This window comes from Squalius cephalus (assembly GCF_949319135.1).
Source record: "Squalius cephalus genome assembly, chromosome: 8".
NCBI lineage: Eukaryota > Metazoa > Chordata > Actinopteri > Cypriniformes > Leuciscidae > Squalius > Squalius cephalus.
In genome coordinates, this window is record NC_137129.1 from 5,474,625 (window position 1) to 5,489,466 (window position 14,842).

A 14,842-nucleotide genomic window follows, 5' to 3' on the forward strand; every position below is an offset into this window, starting at 1 on the left:
TATTATGAAATATTATTACAGTTTAAAATAATGGTTCTCTTTTTTAATATACTTTAAAATGTAATTTATTTTTGTGATGCAAAGCTGAATTTTCATCAGCAAGTACTCCAGTCTTTGGTGTCTTATGATCCTTCAGAAATCATTCTAATATGATGATTTGATACTCAGTTATTATCAATGATGGAAACAGTTGTGCTGTTTAATATATTTTTTTGGAATACTTTTTTCAGGATTCATTGATGAGTAAAACGTTAACAGCATTTATTCATAAAAACAGCATTTATTCAAAATAAAAACATTTCTAACAATATAAATCGTTACCATCACCTTTTATCAATTGAACGCATCCTTGTTGAATTAAAGTACTAATTTCTTTAAAAAAAAATAGTTATTGTTCCCAAACTTTTGAACGGTAGTGTATATTGTTACAAAAGATTTCTATTCTAAATAAATACAGTTCTTTTAAACTTTTTATTCATCAAATAATCCTGAAAAAAGTATCTCAGGTTATAAAAAAAATATTAAGCAGCACAACTGTTTCCAACATTGATCATAAATCATCATATTAGAATGATTTCTGAAGGATCATAAGACACCAAAGACTGCTGATGAAAATTCAGCTTTGCATCACAAAAATAAATTACATTTTAAAGTATATTAAAAAAGAGAACCATTATTTTAAATTGTAATAATATTTCATAATATTACTGTTTTTTTTTTTTTTTTTTAACTGGAGGCTTGATAAGCATAAGAGACTTCTTTCAAAAACATTAAAAATAGTAATGTTTCCAAACTTTTGACTGGTACTGTATATATATATATAGTTTGTTAAGGTGTTAACATATATATTATGTATTTCCAAACTTTGTTCGATTCAATTAATCGCGATTAATCGATTTGACAGCACCATTTCTAATTATATCATCAGCATGAGTGAACAGTTGAATTGAAAAATGAACATGAATATCACAATGTCTTAGTGTTTTTCTTATTATTTTTGATTTAATGAATGCCACAACCTGATGATCATATTTTTAGGCATGATCTGAAATGATTCAAAGAGCAAGAACATCTGACTTTCTCTACAATGTCACGTATTTACTTCAAATAGTGCAGAATCTTAAATATTTTTGAACAACTTTTATATAATACATTACATAATGTTTATTTTTTAAAAATGCTTTAACTATGCGTATTTCCATGTTTAAAAAATGTTTTTTTTTTTAAATAAATAATAAGTGTGATCTCTTGTGTTCCTAAAAAAAGCTGGTACAATCTGGTATTTTTGCTGGTACAATCATAGAAATCTAACAATGCATCGTTTTTGTAACTCAATCCTCAACAATGACATTTCTGATGCCAGGATTATCTCTGATTTCAGAGGATGTGAAACAAGTTTTCGGTCAGACCACTATTCACCAGCACATCCCCTTTAACTGGAACTCAGAATTTGTTCAGCTTCACTTTGGCGCGGAGAGGAAGAAACACCTTAACTACGGCGAGTTCACTCAGTTTCTGCTGGTGGGTACGACTGCTGTCTAATTTCTCTTTCTTCTGCCCACCTTTCCCCCGAACGCACTCACTTTCATACTGTCCCCATCACACACTTTCCTTCACCGCCGCAGAGCTCGGATAGATGTAATGTGTTGTTTGGTGTGTTCTGCGCCTGGTCTCGCCTAGATTGACACACAGATCTGGGCACGGTTTCCCGCAGCACAACGAGGCATATTGACCTAGTTAGTCATTAATGAAACACTGGAGTTATATTCCTACGCCAGCATTTGTTTCTCATTAGCTGACGTAACCTCAGAGCAGTCTAGCGATTCCCCTAAAACAGGTAACGTTTTTCTCCTACAAGAAGAATAGCAGTATTCCTTTTGTATTTGTGGCGTGCTAGAAATTTTCCAATATAGCGTCTAGACCTGAGAGTGGGCAGAGGGGGTGTGAGGGGGTCGCTCTGCCAAGTTTGCATCTACGCTCGCTATATCTGAATGAGCTTTTTATATTAAACTTAACTTGGACCAGATGGGTTTTTGGGAAACTACGAGAAACACGCCGATATTGTGTTTATGGCCAAGACGGGATTAATTTTGTTTTTGGAACTCGAAAATGATGAAAAAACACATTTCCCGTTTCATTTATTTCATTTTCTTTGAATTGGCAACTTTTTGATGGTCATGCGGAGTGATTTTAAAAACCGGTGTTAGATTTGATCCACTCCAGAACTGATGCAGTATCGTGCAGCACTGTAAAAATGAACCAGCATCTTCACGTCTCAGTGAAACCCACAAATTCTCGAAATTATGAATGGATGCTTTCCAACACTGACGTTGTGTCAATATGTCCTCCTACAAATATGACATGTCGGAAATCTGGCTCTTCCGTCAGAAATGGCATTACTGTGTCTTAGCCAAAGGTGTAACACCTTGCTATTTCTTTAACCTGAACAGCGATGATGAGATCTTCAAGACCGTTTCGCTGTTTTAATGCCAGCGCTTGAATTAAAATAATTGACCCAAACAGAGATGCCTCATCAAATGTTTTTATTTGAATCCAAAGACAATTAAAGGCACAATAAATGCCATGGTGGTTTCAGTATTGGCTTTCGGAGGTTCTGTTCTTCTCCTACCTAAATAAAAACCATGCTTTTGAAACACTCACAGTTGCAGTAATTTAACGTTTTAAGAGACTAACTGTAAACTGTAAGGTTCAGAGCCACAATTATTATGCAATTCCACATGCTTGTGGCTGGAGCAGCACAATGCGAGACAGCAGCCAGATATTATTTACCTCTACCTCTGCTCTTGTTTTATTTACAGTGCTACTGGCATTTCCTCCTTGTTTAAAACATTGTTTGTGAAAGGCACAGGAGCATTTATAAGACGTATTTTGTCCTAAATAAATCGTCTTTGTTTTTCCAGCATCTGATTTGCAAATATTTAAATAAGTATATTGATGTGAAAAATAGGTTAATAATAGAGAAATTACCAGTAACAATCTGTAACTGTGTTATTTTAGTATTTTTTTTTTATTTTTATGAGGAGAGTGACATTTCTATAATATCAGAAATAGGTTAGCACGGAGTCTGACATTCAAAGCTTTGACATTTTCTCTAATAGTGTTTTTTGCGCAGGCGTTCCTTCTATACGAAGACACGTCCGTATTCGCACGGCAGACCTATATTTCCAGTATTTTGGACCGGCTGCTCAATTATGCTGGGAGAGAGAAAAACAACTCTCTTTAAAAGCCTGAGATGTGTAAGAAAGTCATTCTCGTCTCTTGATGTGATACTGCAACCGTTCCAGATGAGTCGCACAATCGACAAAATGAGAGTTTCCTTTCCTCTCTTGATGTCTCAAAGCAATAAAATATGTATGTTGTGGAAACATCATGAACAATAATATAAAATATATTTGTTAGCATTAATTAAAAAAATGATAATAATTTGTTGATTCCAAAAAGCATTGTCTTTTTGTTGTGAATAAAAGAAGTAAAAATAATATTATAATTAATATATATTTATATTAGATTTTAAACTAAACGTATCGATGCTTTTTGATTCAGATCAATGCACAGGATTCATTTAATCTTTATATTTATTAACTTGTATGTAACATTTTTTCTAATATCATCTGGAGCTGATTTTACCTTTTAAAGAAATGATTTGTTTGCATTTTTACTTAATAAATGCCAGCTGTACAGCATAGGCTACATCTCACTTGGTTTATGTTATAAAATCACATGCATGTAATATATCTATATCTGTTTTTTGTTTTTTTTTGCAGTACAAATTGCTCCAATTCAGCATTCGGTAAACTACCAGCATGCAGATACAGATTGACATTCACTGTGTTGCAGGAGATGCAGCTTGAACATGCCAGACAGGCTTTTGCGCAGAGAGACAAGGTCAGGACCGGCACCGTCACGGCTCTGGACTTCAGGGACATCATGGTGACCATCAGACCCCACATGCTCACGCCATTTGTGGAGGAATGCTTAGTTGCAGTGAGTTTAGTTTTAATTATGCTTTAGCCTTTTTCAGCCAGTGGCTGTACTGCATGACAGCTTCGGGAGAGACTTTTTTTTCACATAAACCACCGGGAGATATTTGTTTGCAAGGTGTGTGTGTGTGTGTGAGAGCAGTCTGTTTTATACACACTCCATGGAGTCTGTCATTTTCTCCACGATTTGTGACTCATAAACCTTGGGATTCTGGGAGATGTTTGTAAACACACAATTTCAAGGCCATTAGAAATAAATTAAAGACAATACGCTCGTCAGACCCAGTCTATACACTCAATCCTCTAATTTAGAGGCCTTGCAAAACAAGACAGGAGGTATAAACATTTTATCACATCTACATAAAGGTTTATACTTTTTTTTGTGGCCAGGTTTATGCAGGGATTTTACTAATGACATCTTGGTTAAGGAAACTTCAGAGCAGATCTGATTTTTGTGGCTTCAGGTGGACGTCACCATTTCTGCAAAGCACACAGCGCCATCTAGTGAGAGACGATCCGCTCTTGCTTTTCTTTCAGAAACCCTCTCAGGCCTCAAGAAGACTAAACTACACTTCAGCCAGTCTCTAAAGTCATCAAATACATTTGAAAAATGTCGAATTTCAATGTTTAACGGCTTAATATTTTAGCTGGTCTGGTCACTGCCTAGTTTTCTTTTTCCTCCCTGTTTTCGTACGCCATCAGAGTGGCCGACCGAGCTTTAACACCAAGCGTTCTGTCAGATGCTATTTAAAGATTTACCTCATGTTAGTTTTCCACTTTATATGTCCCTCTTCTCATAAAACCGCTTAATTAAAAATGGCCCTCAAGCTTGAATCCCTCTGAAATTGCCAGTGTGGCTCTCTGTGAAACACATGTATTTATTTAGCGCTCTGTGGGGTGGAAGTGCTAAAGATGTCGCCGCACTGTAGCTTGATTAATGTTTGGCACTCCATAGAATTCTCGGCTATTTATCACCTCTGTCCCTCATAAAAGGATGTCTTCGTGCAAATGTCTGTGTGTGCGTCTGCCAATTTTGCAGGCAGCCGGTGGCAGTACGTCACATCAGGTCAGCTTTTCCTACTTTAATGGCTTCAACTCTCTGCTAAACAACATGGAGCTCATTAGGAAGATCTACACCACCCTGGCAGGCAACCGCAGAGATGTGGAAGTTACTAAAGGTTAGTGGGTTTTTTTTTAATCCTGTTTTGTTTTGACTTGTCCTTCTTCCCCTGATTAGACTGACTGGCGCTGCGTCCGAATATGCATACTTCCATGTATAGTATGTAACAAACTGGTTAAACTTTATTTTAAGTTACGTTGTACTTACTCAAATAAGTACTGAGTAATAATAATTAACTATAGAGTTAGGGTTAGGGTTTGATTTAGGGCTAGTTACTTGTAATTATGCATAATTTACAGATATTACTATAGTAAGTACATGAAGTAAAGTGTAACTATGTCACCTTAAAATAAAGTGTTCCCGAAAAACTATAAATGAGCCAAGTAGTATGCCCGAATTCATAGTATTCATAAAACAGTTGGCGAAAAGTACCTGGATTACCTACTTCTTCTGGTGAGATTCTGAGGTGTGCATAGGATGGGCACTTTAATATCCCATGAGGCCACGGGAGAGGATTTGTTAATGGCGGTGAAGCGTCGCAACTGACGCCATAGGTCGCATGACAATGTCTATGGTGGATGTATCGCATACAAATATCATTCATACTATATAGAACATAGAACATAAGTTTCAAACCAAATACTATACAGTATGCGATTTCGGACGCAGCGTGGATGTGCCACGAAAAACACAATGTTACCCACAATGCATTGCTTTAGATATCCCTGTTCGCTTGTCATGTATATGTGTGTTGTTGAGGCAATATAATTATTTGTGTAATGTAATTATAGTATTTAAATAGTACATCTTGTGCAGATTCATTCAGTTTTAAAAACTATTTTAAACTTATATATGTTGTCATGCACTTAAATAAATTGTGTAATTTAAAATAAGTATAGAATTTTATATATATATGAAGAGTTCAGATGCAAATGCCTCTAAGTGCCATCTGAAATTTTCTATAAAGCTTGTATATTTAAGTTAAGTAATTTCACTTAAATGACAATTCATAGGTAATTTGCATTGCCATTAAGTGAAATTATTGAACTTAAATATACAAGCTTGATAAAAAGGATCATTCTAGAAGAAAATTTCAGATGGCACTTAGAGGCTTTTGCATTTGAACTCTTCATATATATTGCATCAGTTTGCTGTTGCTCAATTTTTTTAACATTTATTTATTTGTTAACAACTCATCTTTAGCTCATTAAAAGAAGAGAAATAATTTTGAAAAGCTGTCGGTTGCCCATTTTTGAAACAAATCCCCCAAAACCTTAAAAAACCTTTGGTCTGTGTCTCCCTGGCCAACTGCTGACCTGTGAAACAGCCCTCATAGTCTGGCTGCAATGGAGCTCTGCGTCTTGGACACACACACTCCTGCTGAACACACCCCGGCTGCGATGCTATCAGCCCTGTGGAGACCGGGGCCAGGGGTGGGGAGGCTACACTTACCGCTGCTGTTCCCACAGAGGCTGTAGGCCGCCATCGGGCTCCGCTGGGACCTGTGCGTGCGAATTTCCATGTCTACTTCTCTTGTTGACCCTCAGCTGATTGGTTCCGTATGTTTTGAGCGGTACGCCGAAGCATAGTTTCGTCATTGCAACAGCGATTGCTCGCCACCTGGGGAAAATAGGGAACACATCACCTCGCACACAGGCCGCAGATAGAAAAAAGAGCTAGCGAATGTATAAAAACATTCAATGTGGCTCGGTTTTCTAAAGCAGAATTTCATCGCCACCGATCACGACTACGTGATTTCAGAGTTACTTTTCCACTCAGATACTTGAAAGGCCAACTTTTTTGTAGAATCAAATATGATTTTTGGCACGTCCAATGCTCTTGGCGGCATGTTCCTCACACTTATCGGTAGCTTGTGTTTGTTTTTGGAGAGGCAGATGCCCTGCGTGATCTTTGATTGGAGCGTTCTTCACACTTCACAGCGTGTTTAAGGCCGGGGTAAGTTGAGCTGGCCTTCATTCAATAGAGCTCTGTGTAAGAACACTTGCTGCCTTTTTCAGACTAGTCACTCTATACCAGTGCAGTGGGAATCCCACTGTTAACCGGCCTGTGTTCATTCTGCTCATTACCACTCTACACTTAACCTGCACAACCAACTGATATCCAATACATTCCCGGACTCAGTGATTTACCAAATATATGAATGAGTTATAATCACGTAGGAATGCGTGTATGTTAAGTCAAGTCACCTTTATTTATACTGCGCTTTTTACAATACAGATTGTTTCAAAGCAGCTGTACAGGAAAATAATGATTAATGATGCAAACAGAATTCAATAATAGTAACTATAACAGTGTTATAATTCAGCTGAAGTCAGATCAGCGTTGATTCAGTTTGATTCAAGAACTGTGTGAAGTTCTTCTGAGTTCAATTAATCTGTAAAGCAGTTATGTCATCGTCCAGCTGAGTTCAGTTCTCAGAGCAGTCAAATCAATAATATTAAGTGTCTCCAACTAAGCAAGCCAAAGGCGACAGTGGCAAGGAACCCAAACTCAATCAGGTGACCGAAATGGAGGAAGAAAAAAAAAAAAACTTGGGAAAAACCAAGCTCAGTCGGGTGCCAGTTCTGAGTTCAAACTTGGTGTTTGAGATTGCATTGATTCCAGGCTGCGTCTCAGATTAATGTAAAAATAATAGTTTATGAAATAGTGATCAATACAATAACACTAAAATATATTTGGACTGCTTAAACCTTGTAAAACTCAATGAACAAAACTTTAATTCAAGTAGCTTTTATTTTAATGAAACGTACTGGAAGGCATAGGGTCGTTTTAAAGAAAATGATCAGCTGAATCCCTCCATGAAGAGCCCTTGAACAAGACCGTTAGTGAAGGGAGCATGGCCACTTTCAGGAAGTAATTTACTGTTTATAATCATGTTATTCTGAGTGGCATTCATTCATTTTGAGGTAATAATAATATTAATAAACCCTCAATTGTGTACCTCAAAAGTACACCTAAGCACTGTTAGTTGAAAATATTATTAACATATTTATGTTCCAAATGGAGATGGTGCACGAATTGAACTTGTATTTAATTAAAGACACAAACAGGCAATGTTTGACGTGAAAGAATACTTTTAACAGCTATAAATGAGAATTTTGCTCCTGCGTTTCCAAGGTAATGCTCTAATTGACAATAACGTGTCAGGGACGCATTGCTCGATATAGGGTGTATGTGACAGTGCCGTCCTGCACCCTTCAGAGTGTTTACTTCAAGTGCTCTGCCCTTCTGAGGGAGTAGGACACTTTCAAACATAATTCATCCACTTCATACATCCACTAAAATGACCTTGCAACCATTTGGCACAAAGAACTTGCAAAAACGACTGAGAAAAGGTTTTGCATCATCTGTTTGCAGATGCCACTTGATTTAATATGGTTATTTAGTCATATATTTTATATTATATGGGGCTTAAGTGGTCAAATGCAGTACCAATCAAAAAATTTGGGGTGAAAAAGATTATTTGGTCTCAAGAAATTATTTGGTATGGATGCATTAATTAAAGTGACAGTAAAGACTGCATTGCAACAAAGAAAAAACAGTTATATATATGCACATACACACACACAAATTCATATAATGGTGTTCTTTTGAACTTTCTGTTAATAAATCCTGGAAACAAAATGTATCACATTTCCACACAAAATATTAAACCTTAAATATTTTCAGCATTGATAATAATAAGAAATTCTTCTTGAGCAAATCAGCATATTAAAATGATCATGTGACACTGAAGACTCGAGTAATGATGCTGAAAATACTGTTTATATTTTATAACATTCAAATAAAAAAGTTATTTTAAATTGTAATAATATTTCACAATATTGCTGTCTTTACTGTATTTTTGATCAAATAAATGCAGCCTTGGTGAGCATTAGAGACTAATAAAACATAAAAAAATCTTACAGTGTACTTTTTGGAACCACTGTATATCTTAAATTGTGACTAATATTTAATTCATTCAAATCACACAAGAATAAAATCCCCCCCTCTCTCTCTCTGTTTTCCAGAGGAGTTCATCATCGCTGCCCAGAGGTTTGGCCAGGTGACCCCTATGGAAGTGGACATCCTTTTCCAGCTGGCCGACCTGTCTGAGCCAAGAGGGTGAGTCACCATGGCGACAGTCACCGTCTGAGAGCCTCTCCCCATCAAGAGGATGGTTCGAGGCTCAGCCATAACACACTTCAGCTCAGCCTCTGTGCTTCAGAGCCCTCTAGCCACTCTCGCCTTCTAAAAACGGCATTGTTTGACTTCTGTAATTATATGTGAAAAGTTTTCTGGTCTCTATTCTGAGTCTTGTTCTGACAATTGCATAGACGATGATACATGACTCTTCCTATTATTGTACAGCGGGAGGTTTTGAACACAGTCCAGCTTGTTCTAGCTTTTCTGCAGCATGTAGCGAGCACACATGTTTCCACACTACTGTAACTGCTGCGACGTTCTTACCAGAACTGTAATGAGCTTGGAAGTATATTTACTAAATATCTGCTCTGAGCCGTAATCATGGTGAGCTAAACCCATCTTTTGGAAACCAAAGAATATCACATGAACATATTTGGAGAGTCAGATACCCTGACCTGTGAACTGACTTATGGCTCTACTGGGTGGGTCTTATAATATCTCTGGAGTAAACGGTGATCTGGAATTGCTTTTTGGACATTATTATTTCTTTGCAATGTGATACTGTAATTACCCAACTCTCTTTGAGTTAAGATTGTGAGGTTGTTACTTGTGAGGGCACACTATACCTACCACTCTTCCTCAAACATCTTAAAGATGTGCTCTGAAAAAATCTGTTTAGCCGTTTTAATATTTCTGCCTGTGTTTTTGCTGTCTACAGGCGTGTTGGTTTAGTTGACATTGAGATGATTGCACCTTTGGAGGAGGGAGCTCTTCCTTACAACCTTGCTGAGATTCAAAGACAGGTAAGCTACAGAAACTGAATGTAATCTTGTCTTAAATCTTGTCTTTTACATGTTCAACTTCTTTAGTGTGTGATATTGCTGAAAAATATCTGCAAAGTCACTCAAAGGCAGTTATTCTCTATATCAGTGTCACTGTTTCTGAACTCCCTGAAACGCCTCCGTTGTAGTCTTGAGTTTTCTTCCGGGAACGAACACAATATTCCTCATTTAAATAATTCCTGCCTAAGGCATACGCAGAATAAAGGGGCGGGGCCTGGTTGAGTTAGTAAGTAGTGTGTTGAAACTCGTGTTATAGTAAGGGGCGGGACATTTTCCAAACATGCACGGTTGACCAATCACAACAGTTGACCAATCTGTTGACAACATGTCCAGCCGACCAATCAGAGCACATCGCGCTTTTCAGAAGGAGGGGCTTCATGGAGTCAGGAACTAAACAGAGCGTTACTGACAGACTGGGAAGAGAGGAGCTGCAACAATGGAGAATATGTGGAAAATAATGTGTTTTTTGAACATTCGAACATGAACACATATTCTAGTGAATGTCTTTGTCACTTTAATGGGTCTTTGCTAAATTTTTCTTTCAAACAAATTTGGTAACATTTTAAAATAAGGTTTCATTTGATAACATTAGTTAATATATTAACTAACATGAACTAACCATTACTTTGTTAGCATTAGTTAATAAAAAATAAAATTGTTCATTGTTTGTTCATGTTAGTTCACAGTGCATTAACTAATGTTAACAAATACAACTTTTGATTTTAATAATGTATTAGAAAATGTAACAAAGATTAATAAATGCTGTAGACGTGCAGTTGATTATTAGTTCATGTAAACTAATGTAGTTAACTAATGTTAACTAAAGAATCCTTATTGTAAAGTGTTACCAAAAATGCTACCGATCACTTTAAGCAGTAGTGTATAAATGAATGAATAAATAAATAATAACAAAAAGAGATACATAAAGGATAATTACAAACAAAATAAGGCATATTCTTCATGCATTTACTCTTGCACTCATTGCAATCTCAAATTCTCAAAGAGACGTGACAGAATAAGTAAATGTAGTGGCGTTTACGGTGCATTCTTGAAATGCTTGTGCACTTGAGCGATTTAGTTAGCAGACTTACAACAGAAATAGGGATATAGCGGATTGTTCAATTTTATTTTTAATGTCTTGGTTGCTTTTATGTTTGATATATTTTGAGAACTTGTGTTTATAAATTCGTGCTTCTGATCAACGCATCATTTCCAGCCCGTCTGGAATTTTTCATCCGCTGCTGCTGAGCTCGAGCCTTCGCTTCGACCAGAGCAGTGAAAGAAGAGAACATCTGAATCTGTCATCGGCACACAGATCACTCATATAAAAAGCTGTAAATGAAACGCAAGCCCAGCAGTCGAGGAAACTTATCAACGTCTGATGGCGAGATGAGGGGAAATGAAAACAGACAGAAAGGCTTGACTACTCTGCAGGAAAAAGAAAGAGAGTGTGTCTCTGCCTAGATATTCCCTCTTTATTTTATCAGAAGTTCTGCCTCCAAACACATTGAGGGCTGAGTTATTCCTTCGCGCAGGGCCGTTCGAAGCGGGGGCCCGGGACGGAGACGCCAGTCCCACCACAATGAGCCGCTTTGGGCTGTGGTCTGGCCTTATGGGCTGCTGGCCAGCTCTCCCTCACCACCTCCCCCCCAAACACAGTTTATCCCACACCCTTAACCCCTCAGTGAGCCTGAGAGAGGGGCGGTCCGGGCAGTTACCTTGAGGTTCCTGACAGGTGGTCCCGGGTAGGCTGGGCGACTGTATCTCCGGCGGGGAATGTAGCATGGGACGGTTGGATGGTTCTGGCTGGCCTTATTTCTTGTGCTCGCTCTAACTGTGGGGCTACGTCCGTGGCTGGACCCGCTCGACTGTGGTTTCTGCTCGTCTCAACTAACACTGTGCTAAAAAATTGCATTTCTCATTACATGGGAGGTTGGCTCAAACTAAATGAAGTATTTTTAGTAACAGTTATTAATTTAGTTTCGGCATACCTACTCATTCGATCTTCTATTTTCTTCGTTCATTTTAGAATATTAGTAATTTCATCAAAACTATGAAATAACACAAATGAAAGGGGACATTTTAAATTCAAACTTCAAATTTCTTCAAAAAACAGATTTGAGGTATATAAGCAAAAAACAATTATCTGTAAAATTATATAAAAATGGTAATATTGTGAAATATTATTACAATTTAAAAGAACTATTTTCTATTTTAATATATTTTAAAATGTAATTTAATTTTCAGCAGCCATTAATCCAGTTTTTTCATTCTTACATGATGCATTCTAATTATTGTATGCTGATTTGGTGCTCAAGTAACTTTTCTTTTTATTATCAATAATGAAAATGTATTATATTTTATACGTAACATGATATTATATTATATTATATTATATTATATTATATTATATTATATTATATTATATTATAATGTTCTGTAAAAAGCCACTCTTTGCTTTGGTAACAGCTTTGCAACTTTTTATTTATAAATTATATTATATTTGGAAAAAAGCCTCTTTGATTTTGATAACACCATTGCAACATTTTATTTATAAGCGATATTCTATTCTATTCTATTCTATTCTATTCTATTCTATTCTATTCTATTCTATTCTATTCTATTCTATTCTATTCTATTCTATATTAAAATTGGCTGGAAAAGCCACTATTATATTATATTATATTATATTATATTATATTATATTATTTATTTTTTTCTGTAAAAAGCCTTTCTTTGCTTTGGTAACAGCTTTGCAACTTTTTATTTATAAGTTATATTATATTTGGAAAAAACCCTCTTTGATTTTGATAACACCGTTGCAACATTTTATTGCAATATTCTATTCTATTCTATTCTATTCTATTCTATTCTATTCTATTCTATTCTATTCTAATAGGAGTTCTGATTCTCTTTTTTTTTTTTTGCTGTCCACAGCAGTCTGGTGGGGACGTGTCTCGCTCGGTTCTGATTCAGGTTTCTGAGTCGGCGTACAGGTTCACCCTGGGCTCTGTGGCTGGAGGTGAGTCAGTCACGGATCATTGTGCACCACCCCTTTACCTGCCCCTCCTCCACACGAGAAATAGCTGCACTGGACAAAAAGAAAAACAAAGCCTGCCCTATTGCCTTCTTAGGAAGCTATTTCTCCCGTTTAATGAGGTTGTGCACCATGGGAACCTCCTGGGTGGATTCTTTTGTACCTGTGAGTGATCAGAGGTGTGTGTGTGTGTGTTGGTCTGTGTGTACGTAAGGAGGTGGTGCTTGGGCCTGTGTTTGGCTCCAGACTGGCTCTCTCGGAGGAGACAAGGTAATAAGGAGGTAGTGCAGGGCGACTCACTCTTTAATTAAGCCTGTCGGTGCTGTATTCCCTTTGTGTCCACCCCAAAGTTGGCAGATAAGAATTGACTGATGTGCTCTGCAAATATATCCTGACTTTGTTCCCATCCGGTCTTTTCAATTGTTGTTTGATGTGTCCTTCATCAGCCCCCTTGGGTGCGCATCTCTTTTAACAGTCTCGCTTTTCCATACCGTTTGTAGTTTTAAACAAATTTTCTCTCACGACAGCCGTGGGTGCCACTGCCGTGTACCCCATCGACCTGGTGAAGACCCGCATGCAGAACCAGCGTTCTTCAGGATCCTTCGTGGATGAGCTGATGTATAAGAACAGCATTGATTGCTTCAAGAAGGTTGTGCGCTACGAGGGCTTCTTCGGTCTCTACAGAGGTCAGTGGCTCCGCACAGCCAGGCCGTCAGGGACGCACCAACAAAAAGCGTTTTCATGAAAGCCAGGGTCAGGTCATCTTCCCTCTGACCTTACCTGCTTTGAAGAGATTAAGTCTACCTTTGCTGCTCGAGGGGACAATGTGCTGAGCATGAAAGGGCACATACCAGCACAGGAACTTAACAATGAAGAACATGAATGCTCTATGCAGTCAATGGCGCTCAGATAATAAGGATCTGCTCTGCTTTTAGAGCTGGAACATGAGTTTTTAAAGCATTCTGTGAGGTCACAGATTCAAATTGTGATTGCAAGGTGCAATTGCCATGTGACCTCTATTGAGAACACTAACTACTGGTATTTGTCAATCATAAAGCTGACAAAAGAGAGGTTGAGATCTTCATCACCCGTGCAGAATTATTACGGGATGATACGAACATTCAGTGCTCGTTTTAGCAGAGCATATCAGTGCTTTATGACATAGAGCACTACATTTGAAGTGAGCACAAAGTGCTTTTGTTTTGCATATAAATACAGTAGTTTAGTTTTTAACAAGGAAGTGGGCAGACCAGGCTTTTAGCAAATGCAAAAAAAAAAAAAAAAAAATCCCTTAAAGTTTAGTGTACATTTAGTACACAAGCGTCTTTCCCATTGTAGCCTGATGTGAAATTTTGAGTAACTTCAAAAAAATAAAAGTTTGATGATTAAGGTGAACAATTATTGTACGTAAAAAGAATTGTATTTTATTTCTTATAGATTCATTCTGTTTTCTTCTTTAGCATGTCGGCTTTCAGATTCCATAATGCAGGGCAGTAATAAACACATTTACTAATACATTTCATCACATAATAAAAGTCACACTGATTGTTTACTAACAACGTAGAAACACAGAAATTTGTAAAGTCAACAGCCAATGATCCTGGCAAACACGAAGAAATGAGAAGCATGCGAGAACAATAACTGTTTACGGGATATTCGATGGATGATAAAGTTTGAAATTTTTATTTTTTTTCTA

General features: G+C 37.2%; 1 protein-coding gene across 3 annotated transcripts in view; it reads left to right on the plus strand.

Annotated features, from left to right (window-relative positions):
* The window catches only part of slc25a13 (solute carrier family 25 member 13), a 44,065-nt gene that overhangs the window by 10,875 nt on the left and 18,348 nt on the right, over positions 1 to 14,842 (plus strand). For 2 of the 3 annotated variants that reach the window (XM_079879179.1, XM_079879177.1), the window contains 7 exons: positions 1,382 to 1,521; positions 3,859 to 4,005; positions 5,041 to 5,179; positions 9,153 to 9,246; positions 9,986 to 10,070; positions 13,047 to 13,131; positions 13,674 to 13,832. In XM_079879179.1, coding sequence (XP_079735305.1) covers positions 1,382 to 1,521; positions 3,859 to 4,005; positions 5,041 to 5,179; positions 9,153 to 9,246; positions 9,986 to 10,070; positions 13,047 to 13,131; positions 13,674 to 13,832 — 849 coding nt within the window. The remainder of the gene's footprint in view (positions 1 to 1,381; positions 1,522 to 3,858; positions 4,006 to 5,040; positions 5,180 to 9,152; positions 9,247 to 9,985; positions 10,071 to 13,046; positions 13,132 to 13,673; positions 13,833 to 14,842) is intronic. The other variant, XM_079879178.1, reaches the window with a different exon arrangement.